At 39.5% G+C, this 17,348-nt stretch overlaps 1 protein-coding gene across 4 annotated transcripts in view; it reads right to left on the reverse strand.

Annotated features, from left to right (window-relative positions):
* Nucleotides 1-17,348, reverse strand: part of LOC140476562 (eIF-2-alpha kinase GCN2-like) — a 122,586-nt gene that overhangs the window by 56,169 nt on the left and 49,069 nt on the right. For 3 of the 4 annotated variants that reach the window (XM_072569360.1, XM_072569363.1, XM_072569362.1), the window contains 4 exons: nucleotides 15,490-15,562; nucleotides 11,779-11,820; nucleotides 7,743-7,841; nucleotides 5,536-5,658 (listed from right to left, as the gene is read on the reverse strand). In XM_072569360.1, coding sequence (XP_072425461.1) covers nucleotides 5,536-5,658; nucleotides 7,743-7,841; nucleotides 11,779-11,820; nucleotides 15,490-15,562 — 337 coding nt within the window. The remainder of the gene's footprint in view (nucleotides 1-5,535; nucleotides 5,659-7,742; nucleotides 7,842-11,778; nucleotides 11,821-15,489; nucleotides 15,563-17,348) is intronic. The other variant, XM_072569361.1, reaches the window with a different exon arrangement.

Consider the following 17,348-nt stretch of genomic DNA (forward strand, 5'->3'; position numbering starts at 1 on the left):
GGACAAGGTAAACCCATAGGCTCATCAGCAAGGACTGGAACATGTGACTCCTCACTCCCAAGTCAAAAATCAAACTGGATTCAGGCAAAGGAAGTCTGCTTCCACCTTTTCCTTTCCCTCTCACCCACTAAGATGTAATCTTTTCAATGTCATATTTTGTTTTTTTTTTAAACCAGTACGCTCTCCTTTTTGTTCCCCATTCCCACACAACTCCCATCTCCACCCTCTAAATTTCAGAGTTTGAATATTGATAGTGGACAAGTAATTTATGCTTTCATCATCAAATCTGGCTGTATCACATAATGCACCATACGGTCCTGCTCTCTCTCCCCAAAGTGTCCACTGTTCCAGCATCACAGAATATAACAATAACTGTAGCCTCTCTTCCTCACTGTAAACCTTTCTAGTCAATCCCTCTTCTCTGTCCTGACCACCCTCACCTCCAACACAAGTGTAAGGGGCTCTTGCAACATATTCCCCTGATCCACCAAGTTCCAATCATGTTCTCTCCCAAAGTCATGATTTGGAGATGCCGGTGTTGGACTGGGGTGTAGAAAGTTAAAAATCACACAACACCAGGTTATAGTCTAACAGGTTTAATTGGAAGCACTAGCTTTCGGAGCATCGCTCCTTCATCAGGTCGTTGTGGAGAACACAATTGTAAGACACAGAATTTATAGCAAAAGTTTACAGTGTGATGTTACTGAAATTATACATTGAAAAATACCTTGATTGTTTGATATGTTTCTCATCTGTTAGAATGACCATGATAGTTTCACTTCTTTCTTGTGTAAATCACAAAACTTTTTTTTAAAAAGTTACACTCTCAGGTTAACTGTAACAATTGGTGTCAGCGCAAATAAGATGTTGAGATGTTGAAGGTGTTAGCCCCCTGTGTTCCTTGTCTGTGCCATAATGTTTAGACTGATTCTAATCTAAAAAGTGAATCTTACACGGATTCATGCAGATTTTGAGCAAAGTACAATGTAACTCTGCAAGTACAAATTCACCCTACAAACATGTGTGTGTGTGTGTGTTTCTGGGATGGGGGTTTGTCAGTGTCTGTGAGTGTAAAGTCTCTAAGTCTGTGAGAGGGTGCATGTGAGAGTGTGTGTGTATGTCTGTAAGAGAGAGAGACAGAGACAGACAGAGTGAGAGACAGACAGAGTGAGAGAGTGTGTGTGTACGCAAGTGCCTCCATCTGTCTGTCTGTCTGGGGTGGGGGTGTGCACTCACACACATATATACACATTCTCTCACAGACACTCACAACCCCCCACCCCAGGCACAGACAGACAGACACACACACACAAAAGTGAGGTTTGTGGAGTGAATTTGTACCTGCAGAGTTACATTGTACTTTGCTCAAAAACTACATGAATCCATGTAAGACCGTCAACTCACTTTTTAGATTAGAATCAGTCTAAACATTACAGTTAACCTAAGAATGTAACTTTTTTAAAGAAAGTTTTGAGAGTTACATATAAAAGAAGTGAAATTATGGTCATTCAAACAGATGAGAGACTTCACAAACAATCAAGGTAGTTTTCAATGTATAATTTCAGTAACATCACACTGTAAACTTTTGCTATAAATTCTGTGACTTACAATTGTGTACTCCACGACGACCTGATGAAGGAGCAGCGCTCAGAAAGCTAGTGCTTCCAATTAAACCTGTTGGACTATAACCTGGTGTTGTGTGATTTTTAACTCTCCCAAAGTCTTAGCTTTCAATGTCACCTACCTACAGTTTTGCCCAACCCCAACTATTCCCCAAACTGTTGATAATTCAATTCCCTTCTTGCCCCTCATGTTGCCCCTCAACTTAAAACAAGTTTTAAGTTTTCTATCCCAAGACATTCTCCTCTTCCACTCAAATCTGCCATCATCTGCCTCCAAAAACAATTCGAGACCCCCCCCGCGTCTTTGCAATCTGTCATCTCATTTCCAATCTCCTATGTGTTCCTAAAGTCCACAAGCATGCCAAAATCCATGTCCATCTTTCCCACGTCTGAAAACCTCAATCAAGTGCCTTCTCCTGGCACAGTAATGAAACTGCCCTGATCAAAGTTACAAATAACATCTGATCTGGCTGTGACTATGGTAAAGGACCCCTGCTTGGCCTAAGTAAACTGTTCTTGACTTGACCAGACTCAAACCCTCACTTTGTGCACTGTCTGACGCAGGACAAGATCATTCACAACCTTCACATCCTTTGGGACCCTTGGTGAGCTTCCAACACAGTGTTCCACCTATCATGAAGATTGCCTCATATCCAGCTCAATGATATTGCCTACATCCATCTGAATCTCAGCTCAACTACTATCAACAGCCACATCATATCAACTGCAAATTCAACCAACCCAATGGTGCAAAATACATCAAATGTTGAAAATTATTAATTAAAAACAGAATATGCTAGAAATACTCAGCAGGCCTGAGTGGAGAGGAACAAAGTTAATATCTCTGTTCTATAAGCTATCATCAGAACTATTCCAATGTTCCCTGGTCAGCCTTCCAGTCTACACCCTCTAAGCTTGAGTTCTTTCAAACTCTAACAATGCCTGCATACAGGTTATTCTGTTATAACTCGTATTTCGTCAAAGCTAATTCGCTGTAATGTGACTGATGAATTGAGGACATGCTTTTACAGCATGAATTTTAAAAACATGTGTCAGCTGTAATGTAATTACAGCACCAAGACTTTAAGCGCTGTTTCTAAAGCATAATTTTTCTAAAACGTGGGACTGCGCAAGAATGCAGCCACCGCTTTACAGAAGAACTGACTATAGTAGCTCACATTAAGTTTCATTCACCCATCACCTCTGTGCTCTTTAAACTGCTAGCTCCCAGTTCAGCAGTGTCTAGATTTTTAAGTTCTCATCCTGGTTTTCAATTACCTCCTTGATCTTGTTCCTTCCAACCTATGCAACTGCCTCCAACCCTGCAAAATTAAAGATTGCTGAACTCCTTCAATTCAACTCTTTCCTGCAACCCTGAATTTCAGGGACACGAATGGTGACAAAAAGGAAATAGAAGTAGTTAGGAAATTTAATTTGAAGTAGTAAGGAAGTGGAGATGAATTATGGAATTAAATCAAGGCAAATAGAAACACATACGGAGGACGAGGGACATTGAAGTATTCTTCAGACAGAAATGAAAGAAAAAATCAAGAATAGGATTAGGGCCAGAAGATAAACTTCACATCAAAATGGCAGAAATATTACTATTTTCAGGGAGATTATCAAAGCATTAGAAGAAAGGATCAAAGAAGTAATCATTTAAGACAGCAAAGGGAGAACAAACTAAGGAAATATAGAGGAGTGAAAATCAATGGTTCAATAGGACAATACCAACACATTTCAAAAATAAACTGGTAAATGGTTAACAGAGACACTATCATAAATTTATTTTTAAAAATCAGAAAAGGAAATTGAGCCAGAGGAGTTCGATTGAGTTCAGGGGACTATAACAGAAACTGAAAATGCTGGAAATATGCAGCAGACAATGAATGTTTCATGAGAATAGAAGCAGTATTAAATCATTCAAGTCAGAGCTTACATCAGAACTATAGACCAGTTAGCTTAATGAGCAGCAAACATAATGAAATACATACATAATTTGGAGGAAGGCGTAGGTTGCCTCATTAGCAAGTTTGCAAATGACATTAAGACTAGTGGAGTGAAGCTGATTGTCAGAGAGTATAGATAGAGTGGAGAGTTGGGCAGAGAAATGGCGATGGAGTTTAATCCGGACATATGCGAAGTGATGCATTTTGAAAGATACAATTCCAGAGCGAACTATACAGTAAACGAAAAAGTTGAGTGGATTAGGATTATTTTCATGGGAAGGAAGACAATTGAGGGGGGACCTGATTGAGGCCTACAAAATCATGAGAGGTGTAGACAGGGTGGATAGCAAAACACTTTTTCCCAGAGTGGAGGACTCAATTACTAGGGACCACGAGTTCAAAGTGTGAGGGGGAAAAAGTTCAGGGGAGAGATATGTGGAAAGGTTTTTTTACACAGAGGGTGGTGGGTGCCAGAGGAGGTAATAGGGGTGGGAAAAACAGCGTCATTTAAGTTATATCTACATAGATACATAAATGGACAAGGAGCAAAGGGACACAGATCTTTAGACAATAGGTGGCAAATTTAGATAGAGGATCTGGATCAGTGCAGGCCTGGAGAGCCAAAGAGCCTGTTCCTGTGCTGTAATGTTCTTTGCTCTTTGTTCTTTGAAATCTTTACCCAAAGATATAGCAGAGATACATCTAGAAACTGTTTGGCCAACCTTTCTGAATTCTTTGAAGTAATAACGAGTGGACAAGTATAACATTAGGGATGTAATATATTCAAATTTTCAAAAGAGCTTCAATAAAGTACCATATGGTTGACTCACAAATAAAATCAGAGTGCATGGAAATGGGATATAAATAACAAGGTAGAAATCAGAAAAACAGTGTAGTGATTAAGGGTAGCTACTCATCCTAGTGAAATGGTATTCCACACAGATGGATGATAAGACTACAATAGCTCACGATTTACGTTAATGATTATTTATATTTAGGAATCAGAAGTACAATTACTAATGTTGCAGATGACATCAAATTGGGTGGTACCTTTAACACTGAGATAGAACATAGGAAACAGGAAGAAATTTATAAAATTGCAAAAAAGGCTATGCAATCAAACGGATTTTACTATGAGTTGGTTTAATTTTGTATTAAATTCCAGAGTCTGAATAGATCTAAGGAGCAAAGTAATTGAGGAATGATGACACACAGGTTATTATCACAGTAATGAAAGTTAATAAGGCCACGAAAAGCAAACACAGGACTGGGATTCTTTTTCTCGAGGGAATGAATTGTAAAGTAGAAAAGTAATATTAAACTTGTTTAAAAAAAATGTCAGTTAGACGAGAGTACAAGCACGGTTGTGGTCTCCATTTTATAACAAGGACCGGAGAAGTGACAAAAAAATGTCAAGATCGCACTAGAAATAAAGAATTGAAATAAACAACTGAAATAGAAATAAACAACTGAACATGCTGAGGGTCTTTTTTTAAAAAAAATAACATTGTTGGGGTGACTTGATAGGTGATGAATTAGTTCTATAGACAAGACATGGAGAAAAGAAATCCATTTGTGGGCATCCAATATGGATTTCAGGAGAAATTTCTTTCACCAATGTGTGATCAAAATGTGTAATGTGGTAAAACAAGGAGCATTTGAGGTGAATAGCAGACATGCATTTAAGGAGGGAGTTAGATAAATAAATGAAGGAGTAAAGGAATACAAAGGAAGGCAACAGGGTCAAATATAATGGATTGGAAGGAATATTTTATGAGCATGAACAGTGACACTGACCAGTTGGATTGTAGCGTTTGACTGAATGATTCCTTTCTCATAAAATAGTAGCTATTCCTTTCTCACTTCTAAGCTCAATTCCGACAACATGAACATTATCACAAGCTTTTTGAAAGTTTACTTACATTAGATATTACAGTTCCCCTAACAGTTCCTAAAAATCAAACCTGTTCATGGATGTAGGCTAGTCCATCAAGGATTTCCCTGAATAGCCTCCAGAGACGATTTATATCTCTATACAGTCCCCGGTCAATTGTGTCGCGTAAAGTGCTTTTCTCACAATATTCCATCTGAAAGCAGTCAAGAAAATTTAAGTCTACAATTTATACATCAAGCAAATTCAGCAACTCAAGTCATTAAGTGATCTGCAAGATCATTTGTTTAATTGAATTATACCCAAATAATCCCTCAGCTGCAATGCAGAGCAAGCCAAAGTCTCCCTCATAACTTAGAAGGTGGGATTCACTTGATAACGTGAAAGTATTTTTGGTTATAAAATATCATCGGTATTATTTCTTTCAAGAGATCATTCACAACCAAAGGCTGATTTGCTAAGTAACTTACATTGAACAGTCCATTATATACTAAGGAATCAGACTTAAAATGTACATATGTAACAACCATACAACAACAAAATATAAAAACAAATTCAATTGATAAAAGGGAAGAGATCAACAGGATGTTAAAAGCAGGTTAATACTGAATTAAAATTACAAAGCAATACAGCATTTCTACATTACCAGGCACTGAAATGCATATTGAGGACCTGAACCTGTGAAGGAACAGAGCTACCTTTCAATCCTGCAACTTACAAGACCTAATCTAAAGTCACAGAGTCCTATTCAAACTCTGAGTTGCTTTGGTCGCTCTAGGTTAGGATTAGAGTTAACGTGGTGGGTATAACAGTTCTGAAACTGCATAGCTTCCATAAAGGCATTTTACAATCTTGCTACAAATATTAACTCATCTTTGTAAAGACATTGACAGTGTGACATGAAGAGCTCTGTTGTACTATCAATATTGAGGACCTGAGCTCAATCTCAGCATGAGCTCCTGTATTATTTTCATCTGGTGGGTGGTGCATGTATAAAGCTGGAGTGCCAGACAATCACAGTATTCAAAGGACAATGGGCAAAAGTGTAAAAATGATGAGGGATCTCAAACAGACATTCAGGTATTTGTTTTAAGTGTACTATCCATTTGACTATCTCACGTCAACTCGGCTTGAACACATATACATCTGTCAGGTTGGAATTGCCTTACGTTATGTCAAGCCACACATACCCACATCCTCCTAAAGTCTACTTGCATTGTTCTAGATTTAGCAAAGTTACAAAATTACTGGGGTTTTTTCGTTCCTAGAGAAAAATGTATGCATTTTATTCAGTGAATTTCCTCAGGACTTCTCCTATTCAGCCCCACAATGTGACTGGAAAAACCATATAAATGGCATTATGCAGACAACTGGAACTCTCCCAATTTTCTTAAGGAAATTCACGACTGCTATGACTGGCAGCACAGTGGCTCAGTGGTTAGCACTGCTGCCTCACAGCACCAGGGACCCAGGTTATTGTCCCACCTCAGGTGACTGTCTGTGGGGAGTTTGCACATTCTCCCCATGTCTGCGTGAGTTTCCGGTGCTCCAGTTTCCTCCCAAAATCTAAAGATGTGCAGGTTAGGTGATTTGACCATGCTAAATTGTCCATCGTGTTAGGTGCGTTAATCAGGAGTAAAATAAAAGGTAGGGGAATGGGTATGGGTATGGGTGGGTCATTCTTCAGAGGTTGGTGTGGAATTGTTGGGCCGAACGGCCTGTTTCCATACTGCAGGGATTCTAATCTAATCTAATTTGGCAGATGGAAGAACTATTTTGCTGACCTGATAGTGACTTTTCGCATATAATGGTAGAAAATGGTCATGAAATGTCTTATCAAATCCTCCTGATTTAATTAAATTTGAAGCAACTTGGGCCATCTAATTTGCAGTCACTTATGTCAGTATCCTAAATACTGTCCATTTTCATAGCATAATTCCGATAGTAAGGATCGTACAATCCATATATCACCAAAATATGTCCACCTGTGTCAAATGGGATTTATGGTGCAGGAGGGAAATGCAGTCTCCTTTCAAATGGTGCAATGTAACAATAAGCAGCTTTCATCGCTGAATTGTTGCATTTCAGGAAATCATTCAAATTACTGTATGTCAACAGAATACACACATGGTGTGCAATCCAGGGCCCAGTCTATTATCAGAGCATATATACAGTAGAAAGTCTGGGGTAGCATGTTACAGAATATAAATACTCTGCAATCTGGAGTACCACTGTTACTTGAATATATAAATAGTGCAGAGGCTGGATAGAATTGGTTACCTGAATATACAGATAGTGCACTGTCTGAGGTTCTATTATGACCTCTGCTTTCTCCATTTTGCCATCCTCAGGATTCTTTGCATTTGTAGTTTCCCTGCCCTGTATATTAACAATAATCACAGAAAGTAACAAACACAGAATATAAAACATATTAGTTATGGTGAAATTAACACGCAGTCTAAGCTAAAATGTAAGCTACACTCAAGCCGTTATGAGAATGGGAAAAAGACACATCCTTGGGTTAGGCAACAAACAGGTTAATGTTAGATTTTTTTTGCCACTTACGTCACCTGCCAAAATGGTCACTCGTGCATCTGTGTAGTTTCATAGATGCCAACGCTCTCTAGGTCTTACCAAAGAGACCATTTTTCACATATAAATTGAAGACTGTTCAGCAGGAGTAAGTTACTCCAGAGTGGTGGACAAAACAGCAGAGCTAGAGCTGGTGCTCATCCTATAGTCACAGACATGGTCTCTCACCCAACATCTCCAGTTTGAGATCTCTTGATCACCAAATGTAGAACACTTTTCTCCATGTGGCTCAATTGCTCAAACCCTTTACTAATTAAACTACTTGGGGAAAAGGGGGCACGTTGCAACATATTTTTTGGATTTTTTCCTGAGAAACCTAGACAAAGTTCAAAGCATCACCCTGTGGTTCAGAACATGTCCCAAACATCACCATGGTTGTACAGACTAGGAAAGACATTATAAATTTTAGTAACAATGACCAGGCTTTCCATGTTAACATTATTAACAAAACCCACAGCTCATGAAGGATTTTTTTTAAATCATAAAAGTGTGTCTTCACTATAACAATAGCAAAACGTCTGAAATCTTGGCCGTACAAATCTCAGTTGAGTTCTCTTACTGTCATCCTGAGGAGAAGAAAAAAAAGTCACCGCCCAATAATACATCTCCACCAAACCCAGCTCCCATTGTCCTTTCCTCTCACGTCCCCACAACCTTCCTCTCTTTCTACATTACCCACCCTCCCCCACTGCCCAACCCTTTAGAGCAGAGGAGTTTACGGAAACATTCAACAGAAGCGTTCAAAACTCTAATGGGATTTAAGAGAGCAGACAAGGAGAAACTGTTTCTAATGACAAGCTTAGTAACTATTCACAATATATGTTAATGACGTAGATGAAGAAACTAAATGTAGTACCTCAAAGCCTACAAAAGTACACAGAACTGGATGGAAGAGTGAACCATAAGGAGGATGCAGAGATGATGCGAAGTGAGTATACAGGCTGTGTGGGTGGGCAAAGGCATGGAAGGTGCAGCGCATGTGGATAAATATGAAGTTATCCATTTTGGTAGCAAAATGGGATGGCAGATCATTACTTGATTGGCTGTAAATTGAGCGAGGAGAATGTTCAATGAGTCCTTGTGAACCAGTTATAGAGTCATTGAGATGTACAGCATGGAAACAAACCCTTCAGTCCAACTTGCCCATACTGACCAGATTATCTTAACCTAATCTAGTCCCATTTGCCAGCGGCTTGGCCCATATCCCTCTAAACCCTTCCTATTCATACGCCCATTCAGATGCCTTTAAGTGCTATAATTGTCCCAGCATCCACCACTTCTTCTGGCTGCTGAAAATAAGCACTCAAGTGCGGCGGGCAGTAAAGGGGGCAAACTGCATATTGGCCTTTGTAATGAGAGGAACAAGGATGTCTTCTGGCAATTATACAGTGCATCAGTGGAGCCACACCTGGAATAGTGTGTGCAGAGGATGCTCTTGCTATAGAGACAGTACACTGAAGCTTTATCAAACTGATTCCTGGAATGGCAGGACTATGGCAGGTGAGATCGAGTTGGTTAGGATTGAATTCACTTACGTTCAGAAGAATGAAGGGGAATTTAATGGAAATCTATAAAATTCTAACAGGACTAGACAGGCTAGAAGCAGGAAGGCTGTGCCTGATGGTGGGGGGAGTCCAGAACAAGGGGACGGTCTTTAAGGATAAGGGATAAACCTGTTAGGACTGAAATGAGAAGAAATGTGTTCATCCAAAGAGTGATGAGCCTGTGGAATTCACAACTGCAATAAGTGGTTGAGGTCAAAACATGATGTGTTTTCTTGAAGGATGGAAACATAGCTCTTGTGACTAAAGAGATCAAATGACATAAGGGAAGAGCAGGTTTAGGGCACTGAATTCAGTGATCATATTGGTTAGCAGAACAGGCTTCAGGGGCCAAATAGCCTACTCCTGCTCCTCTCTTCTGTATTTCTATGCAGATCACTTAGATTAAAGACAATTAGCAAATGGTCCCAGAATAAAATGAGGTACACTGCTTTTATGCACTAGGTTGAAGAGTGGTGGAGGTCTAAGGGCAGGTGAATGGGACTAACTATGTAGCTCTTCCAAAGAGCCAGATCCATGAGATGGAATGGTGTTCTTCAGCAGTGCATGATTCAGAGCTTGTTTTCTTTTTAATAGAGATAGGCTCTGAGCAATAGAACTGTTGTGAGGTCAAGATGTCTTGCAAACCAGTTTCCTGAATATCCCACGGAACATAACTGCAGCGTTTGTTGACATAGACCTTTTTTTAAGAAAAAATTCATTCATCGGATGTGGGTGTCATAGGCTGTGTCAGCATTTTATTGCCTGCCCTAGTTGCACTTGAGAAGGTGGTGGTGAGTTGCCTTCTTGAACTGCTGCAGACATGTGCTGTAGGTAGATCCACTGCCATTAGAAAGGGAGCACCAGGATTCTGGTACCCATAGGGAGGGCCTCAACCGGGACCTTGGGTTCACGTCACATTACAGGTGACCACCATTGCACTATACACACACAGATACTCCTATACTCCTATACATACACACACACACACACACACACACATACACACACACACAGACTTAAGACACTCTGCACTCACTATACACACACACACACACATACACTTTCTCACACTCACAACCCCCAACCCAGACAGACAAAGACCCACATGCACACATATATTTTATGGGGTGAATTTGTACTCGCAGGGTTACATTGTACTTTGCTCAAAAACTGCATGCATTCATGTAGAACTCCGTTATCTCACTTTTTAGATTAGAATCAATCTAAACATCATGGCAAGGATAGAGAAGACAGGGGGCCAACACCTTCAACAGATTGTCTAGCTAACCCGAGAGTACAACTTGTTTAAAAAAAGGTTTTGTGATTTACACATGGAAGAAGTGAAACTACGACGGTATTCTAACAGATGAAAGGTTTAACAGAAAATCACTTTTTCAATGTATAATTTCAGTTACATCACACTGTAAATTTTTACTATAAATTCTGTGTGTTAGGATTGAGCCCTCCACTACCACCTGATGAAGGAGCATCGCTCCGAAAGCTAGTGTGCTTCCAATTAAACCCGTTGGACTTTAACCTGGTGTTGTGTGATTTTTAACTTAAAATGAAGGTATGCAGCTTCATAGTACAGTCAGTACTGCTATAACATGGTAATCCATTCTCCTGCAACCCCACTATAAGCAAATCAAGTAACAGCAGCATCATTTAATCTAATGGGGCAGGAATTGCGTTATAACCAATACATACTTTAAAAGTTCGTACTTTTGAAACAGTGCCCCCAATAGTCAATTGTGTTATCGCAAATTTGCATTAACAAACGCACGTTATAGCAGAACAACCAAGCATTCAAAGACCAGCTACATCCAATCAGTGGGTTAGTTAGTTAGTTAGTCATTCATTCCATCTCTATTAAAATTGGGTGAATTCCATTCCTATTTTGATTTTTTTAAAATTACATTTTAACCTCTCTTGCAACCCTAACCCACTTGTCTTTTTGGAATTTAAATTTTAACTTGATGATTCTACTCAAATATAAAATATACACCTACATCCAGGAAGACTCTGATGCAGAATTTCATGAATTGTTTCCACTTTTCAAAGGGATCTGGCCACTTGGGACACAATCACACATCGTGTAGAATGCACTGAATTTAAATGCAGATTTATGCCTCAACCAGTATTAACATTCAAATGCCTCACCACTGACTGCATTGACATACCAGCTCAGAAAAGGATGAAAAGTCAACAGTGTATCGGAAGTCCTAAAGGAGAGAGACAGCATCATTATAAGATGGTGCCCAAATGGGCTCAAACAGCATAACCTGGACCATAATAAACAATTTTAAATTATAAATAAAAGTGGTTGTACCAGGGCTCATTTTGAGTTGGAATTGTACTTTACATGCAAACAGCCAAGGAGCCATGGCAACAACCAATCTTAGGAATACAGATATTAAGCATAGAATTTTTGCTACCTCCACCCTTCCCATCAGCCAACAGTATACAACATCAAGCATGCCAGAAGCCTTCTTTTGCCACATGAAAGTGGAAATTATTTTCACACAAGCTTATAAGAAGAGAGTTTAAGAGGTCGCTCAATTGTGCAGGCTAGGCTCAGTGACAGGTTCAATAAACATGCACATAGGGGCCTCTAAATTGTGATCACAAATGAAAGGCTCTCCCTCAGGAAAGATGCAGCCAACTAAGATCGGCTCATTTGGACCATCAATTAAACTTTTCCTATGCAACTCAATAGTATACTCTGGATTCTGATTTTAACAGTTGCTGCCAACCCTATTCAAAAACCTGAAAGAAAATACTGTGATTTCATTAACTGTTTAATTTCAGACCATAAGACATAAGAGCAAAAGTCAGCCATATGACCAACTGAATCGAATGACACTCAATAAGATCACAGCTCATCTGATAATCCTCAACTCCATTTTCCTACCTTTTCCCAAAATAACTTGATTCCCTTACCAATTAAAACGTTGTCCATTTCAGCCCTAAATATAATTAATGACACAGCCTGACCAGTTCTCAGTGTAAAGAATTCCACAGATTCACTACCTTCTGAAAAAAAATCCTCCTCCTCCTCTCTCTCTCTCTCAAATGGGCAACCATTTAAGATGACAATTAAGGTGAAGAGTCGAGGAGCAGAGAGATTATGCTGACTGGTCCTGGACTCTCCCACAAAGGGGAGAACCTTCTCCACATCTACTCTGTCAAGCTACCTAAGAATCTGATATGTTTCAATAAAAGTTTTTTTCTCATTCCTCTATACTCCAACCTTGCCTCATAGGAAAATCCATCCATACCAGTCAATCAAGCGAACATTTTTGGACTGCCTCCAATGCCAATATTAGAGAACCAAAAAAAATCCTCGTCTCTACCTTAGATATACAATTCCTTATTTTTAAACTGGTGACTCTTAGTTATAGATCCACCCAGTGAAGTTTCCTTAAGATTTTACATGATTCAATCAAGCTGCTTCTTACTCTTCTAAATAGAGTCATACAGCATAGAAACAGGCCTTCCAGTGCAACTCATCCATGTTGACCGAGTAGCCCAAAATAAACAAGGCCCACTTGCCTGCATTTGGCCCATATCCCTCGAAACCTTTCCTATCATGTGCCTGTCCAAAGATGTTTTAAATGTCATAACCATATCTGCATCCTCTGGCAGTGCATTCCACAAATGAACCATCCTCTATGTGAAAAGGTTACCCCTTGGATCCCTTTTAAATCTTCTCTCATCTTAAAAGTATGCTGCCTAATTTTGAACCCCACCTGATGGAAAAGACTTTTGCTATTCACCTTATCCATGCCCCTCATGATTTTATAAACTACTATAATGTCACACCTCAACCTCCTACACTCTAACAAAACAAATCCCAGCCCATCCAGCTTCTCCTTATAATTCAAATTCTGCAGTCCCAGCAACATCCTGGTAAATCTTTTCAGAAACCCTCTCCAATTTAAAAATATCCTTCCTATAGCAGGGTGACAAGACCTGCAAGCAGTACTAAAAAGTGGCCTCACCAATGTCCTGTACAACCTCAACATGACATTCCAACTCCTATACTCAACGGTCTGAGCAACGAAGAGAAGTGTGCTAAACGCCTTCTTAACTACGTTGTCTATCTGTGATGCAAATTTCAAAGAAATTTGTACCTGATCCCCGAGGTCTCTTTGTTTGACAACACTACTCAGGGCCTACTATTAACTGTAGAAATGTCCTGTCTTGGTTAGTTTTGCAATATCTTGCATTTTACCAAATTAAATTTCATCTGCACTCCTCAGCCATTGGCCCAATTAATCAAGATCATTTGTAATCTTAAATCAATCTTTTCACTGGTGGCTACACGACCAATTTTGGTACCATCCGCAAACTTACCAACCATGCTTCCTAAGTTCTCATCCAAGTCATTTATATAAATGACAAACAACAGCGGACCCAGCACCGAGCCCTGTGGATCACCACGGGTTACAGGTCTCCAGTCCAAATAACATCTTCTACCACATCCTACCATCAAGCCAATTTTGTATCCAATTGGCAAGCTCCCCCTGAAACCTATGTGATGTAACTTTATTAATTAGTCTACCAGGCGGAACCTTGCTAAACGCTTTATTAAAATCTGTGCAATCCACATCTACCACTCTGCTCTCATCAATTTCTTTGGTTACTTCAAGTAACTCAATTAATTTTGTGAGATACAATTTCTCATACACAAAACCATGCCAGCTAGCCCTTATCAGTCCTTGCCTCTCCAAATACATGTAAACCCTATCTCTCAAAATCCCCTCCACCAACTTACCACTGATGTCAGACTGACCGATCTATATTTCCCAAGCTACTCCTGACGCCTTTCTTAAATAAATGCACAACATTAGCCACCACCCCCCCCACCCCGTCTGCCAGCACCCCGAGACTGTCTAATATTTCTTCAAAAGTCATTCCAGGTGTTAGTCCAACAAATGTTTGAATTGCTCCAAACCAGAAGTAAGGAAACCAATATTGTACATCGCACTCCAGCTATGATCTCATTAATGACCTGTGGAACTGAAGCATTACCTCTCTAACATTTGTATTCAATTCCCCTAATAGTTTACATAATTACTTGCTGTACCTGCTGCAATATATGCACTAGGGCACCCAAATCCCTCCACATCTCAGAGCTCTGCAATCATTCACCATTTGGAGATGCTTTTATTCTTCAAATTTCACATTTTCTCATAATTTACTCCATTAGCCTGCTCTATGCCAACTCACAACCTAGCAATATCCCTCTATAGCAACATCATGTTTTCTTCAGAACTTACTTTCCTATCTATCTTATAATCATCAGCTAATTTAGCAACCATACCTCAGTCTCTTTACTGTTTATATGAATGACTTGGATGAAAAGCTGAGGCCCCAGCCCTGATGTGCCCACTTTGGCACATCATTCGTTACAGCTTGCTATCCAGGAAATGACTCGTTTATGCCTGCTCTGGCAATAAACAGAACCCAATGACTTTCTGCTGCTCTGCCCAGGCATTCAAACCAAGTACCAGAGGCACTGAATCAATTGTAGGATTGAATCTCCAGTCCTAGCTTGTATATGACTGATAATATCAATAGGTATAACAATGGGAAAAGGTGCCAAGTGCAACGGTGTGAAGAAAGCCGAATATCAGATGGTAGCCAGGAAAACAGGGAGTTTTAGATTCTCAATAGACTATTGAGCTCCTTGATGCCATCAGATTCAGTTTATTCCTGAACAATGTCTTTAGATATCATAATCCACAAAGAGTTCCAGAGAATAACCGAAAAGCTGTACAAGAGAATCAAAGCAATGTAATGGCTCTAACCCACAACCTTTTTACTCAGGTAGAGACTTCCAAATTGAGCCAAGCTGCTTATTTGCAAGTTATATACTGATTACTCACCGCAGGGTTGTTGTTGTTGTTGCCACTGCCATTCTCAAAGACAATGTCACTGTCTGAATAAATGTCAGCTGGTCTGTAGAAACAGAATACATTTGATATAAAATTCTGTGCAATGATGGTCTTAACAATTAAGAAGCTGAAATGTGAACTTAAAATTGACCAACTATCTCCTTCCCCACCAATGGGCAGCATGGTTGCTCTATGGTTATCAATGCATCCTCACAGTGATAGGGTCCCAGGTTCAATTCCAGTTTTGGGTGACTGTCTGTGTGAGTTTGCACATTCGCCCCATGCGTGCGTAGGTTTCCTCCCACAATCCAAAGATGTGCAGGTTAGGTGAATTGGCAATGCTAAATTGCCCACAGTGTTCAGGGATGCGTAGGTTAGGTGCACTAGTCAGGGGTAAAACAGGAGATGATGGTTGGGGAATTGGTTTGGCTGGGTTACTCTTCGGAGGGTCGGTGTGGACTTGTTGGGTGGAAGGGCCTGTTTCCATACTGTAGGGATTCTATTCCATAAAGAAGCCCAAAATTTTCATGAGTTTAATCATAACAATATTTTCAAAGCAGTTTACCAATTACAATTTCAAAATTCCAAGTACATGTATTGCTGGAATCACTGTGCCACATCAAGCAGTTTCTTGTCATTGTACTTGTTTTATGCCCTGCAAGTCTGCTCTGCCATTCAATAAGATCATGGTAATAAATGCTGCCTAGCCAGTGACCCCCTTATCCCGTGAATTAGTAGAAAAGAAAGGTGATGTCCAAAGACATCATGACTTGTTTACATGGACTTGCAAAATATAAAGTTAAAGGCATAGGGTGTTGAACACCTTAAATCCAAAGGTCAGGATTAAGCAAAGAATAAAATATTTCTGCTTATATGGTTTGAAATTCTGTTTGTTAGATTCATGTTCACAATTCTTTTGAATTTCTGAAGTGTAAGCAGTATTGTTTTCAAAAGCATAAGTCACAAATGTTAAATAGAACCAAAGTTATTTAAAATCAGATGGAACAACTTCAAAAGGATATTTAAAATCAGGCAAATTATAAACCAGTTGTCCAATCTGATCCTATCGACTGGAATTTTTAGGTTAAGATTACCCTAATCAGAAATAAAACCCCAAATCTTGGATTGCATTGACCGAGTCTACACTAATGCTTGTTCTAAATGTGATCAGTTTGAGAATCTCAGATGAAATGTTAACCTTCGACACCAAGTGACTAGCTTTGTCCTTCCGGCACTACATTTAAGAGTGTTACATTGTACAATGTGGCACAGAGCATCATCAACACACTGATATGGGTACACTGTTTCATCTAGACTGCACAAAATGTGAGCAAAAGTTAATGCAACATTCGACATTTATGCCATCTGAATTTCTGCTGGTCAGGCTAGTGTTACTGTTTCCCATCACATCAAATGTTATATTTAAACCATAAAGTAGGAGCAGTGGAATAAGCACTCATCATAGTTACTCCCATCCACTAGTGCAATTTATGTTCAATGTAAATATTGTTCCATTACTGTTACCCCATAGACTAGATGTTGCACACATCCCAGAGATAGACACTAATGGTCATGAATTTAATGGTCCAGCATTCATTGACCATTTGTATATTGATTGCCAAAATAGATCACAGTAATACATTAATTTAGTTTCATCTTAAAATGTCTGTCTCTCAACTATTCACTCTTCAAGGTTTGTGTAAAATTTGTAGCTCAGGTGCCAGTCGGGGTTGTGGGTATGTTTGTCAAGCTGGGAAGTTGATTTGCAGACGTTTCGTCCCCTGTCTAGGTGACATCTTCAGTGCTTTGGAGCCTCCTGTGCAGCGCTTTTGTACTGCATCTTCTGGAAT

The sequence above is a fragment of the Chiloscyllium punctatum genome, chromosome 4 (genome assembly GCF_047496795.1).
Source record: "Chiloscyllium punctatum isolate Juve2018m chromosome 4, sChiPun1.3, whole genome shotgun sequence".
Lineage (NCBI taxonomy): Eukaryota > Metazoa > Chordata > Chondrichthyes > Orectolobiformes > Hemiscylliidae > Chiloscyllium > Chiloscyllium punctatum.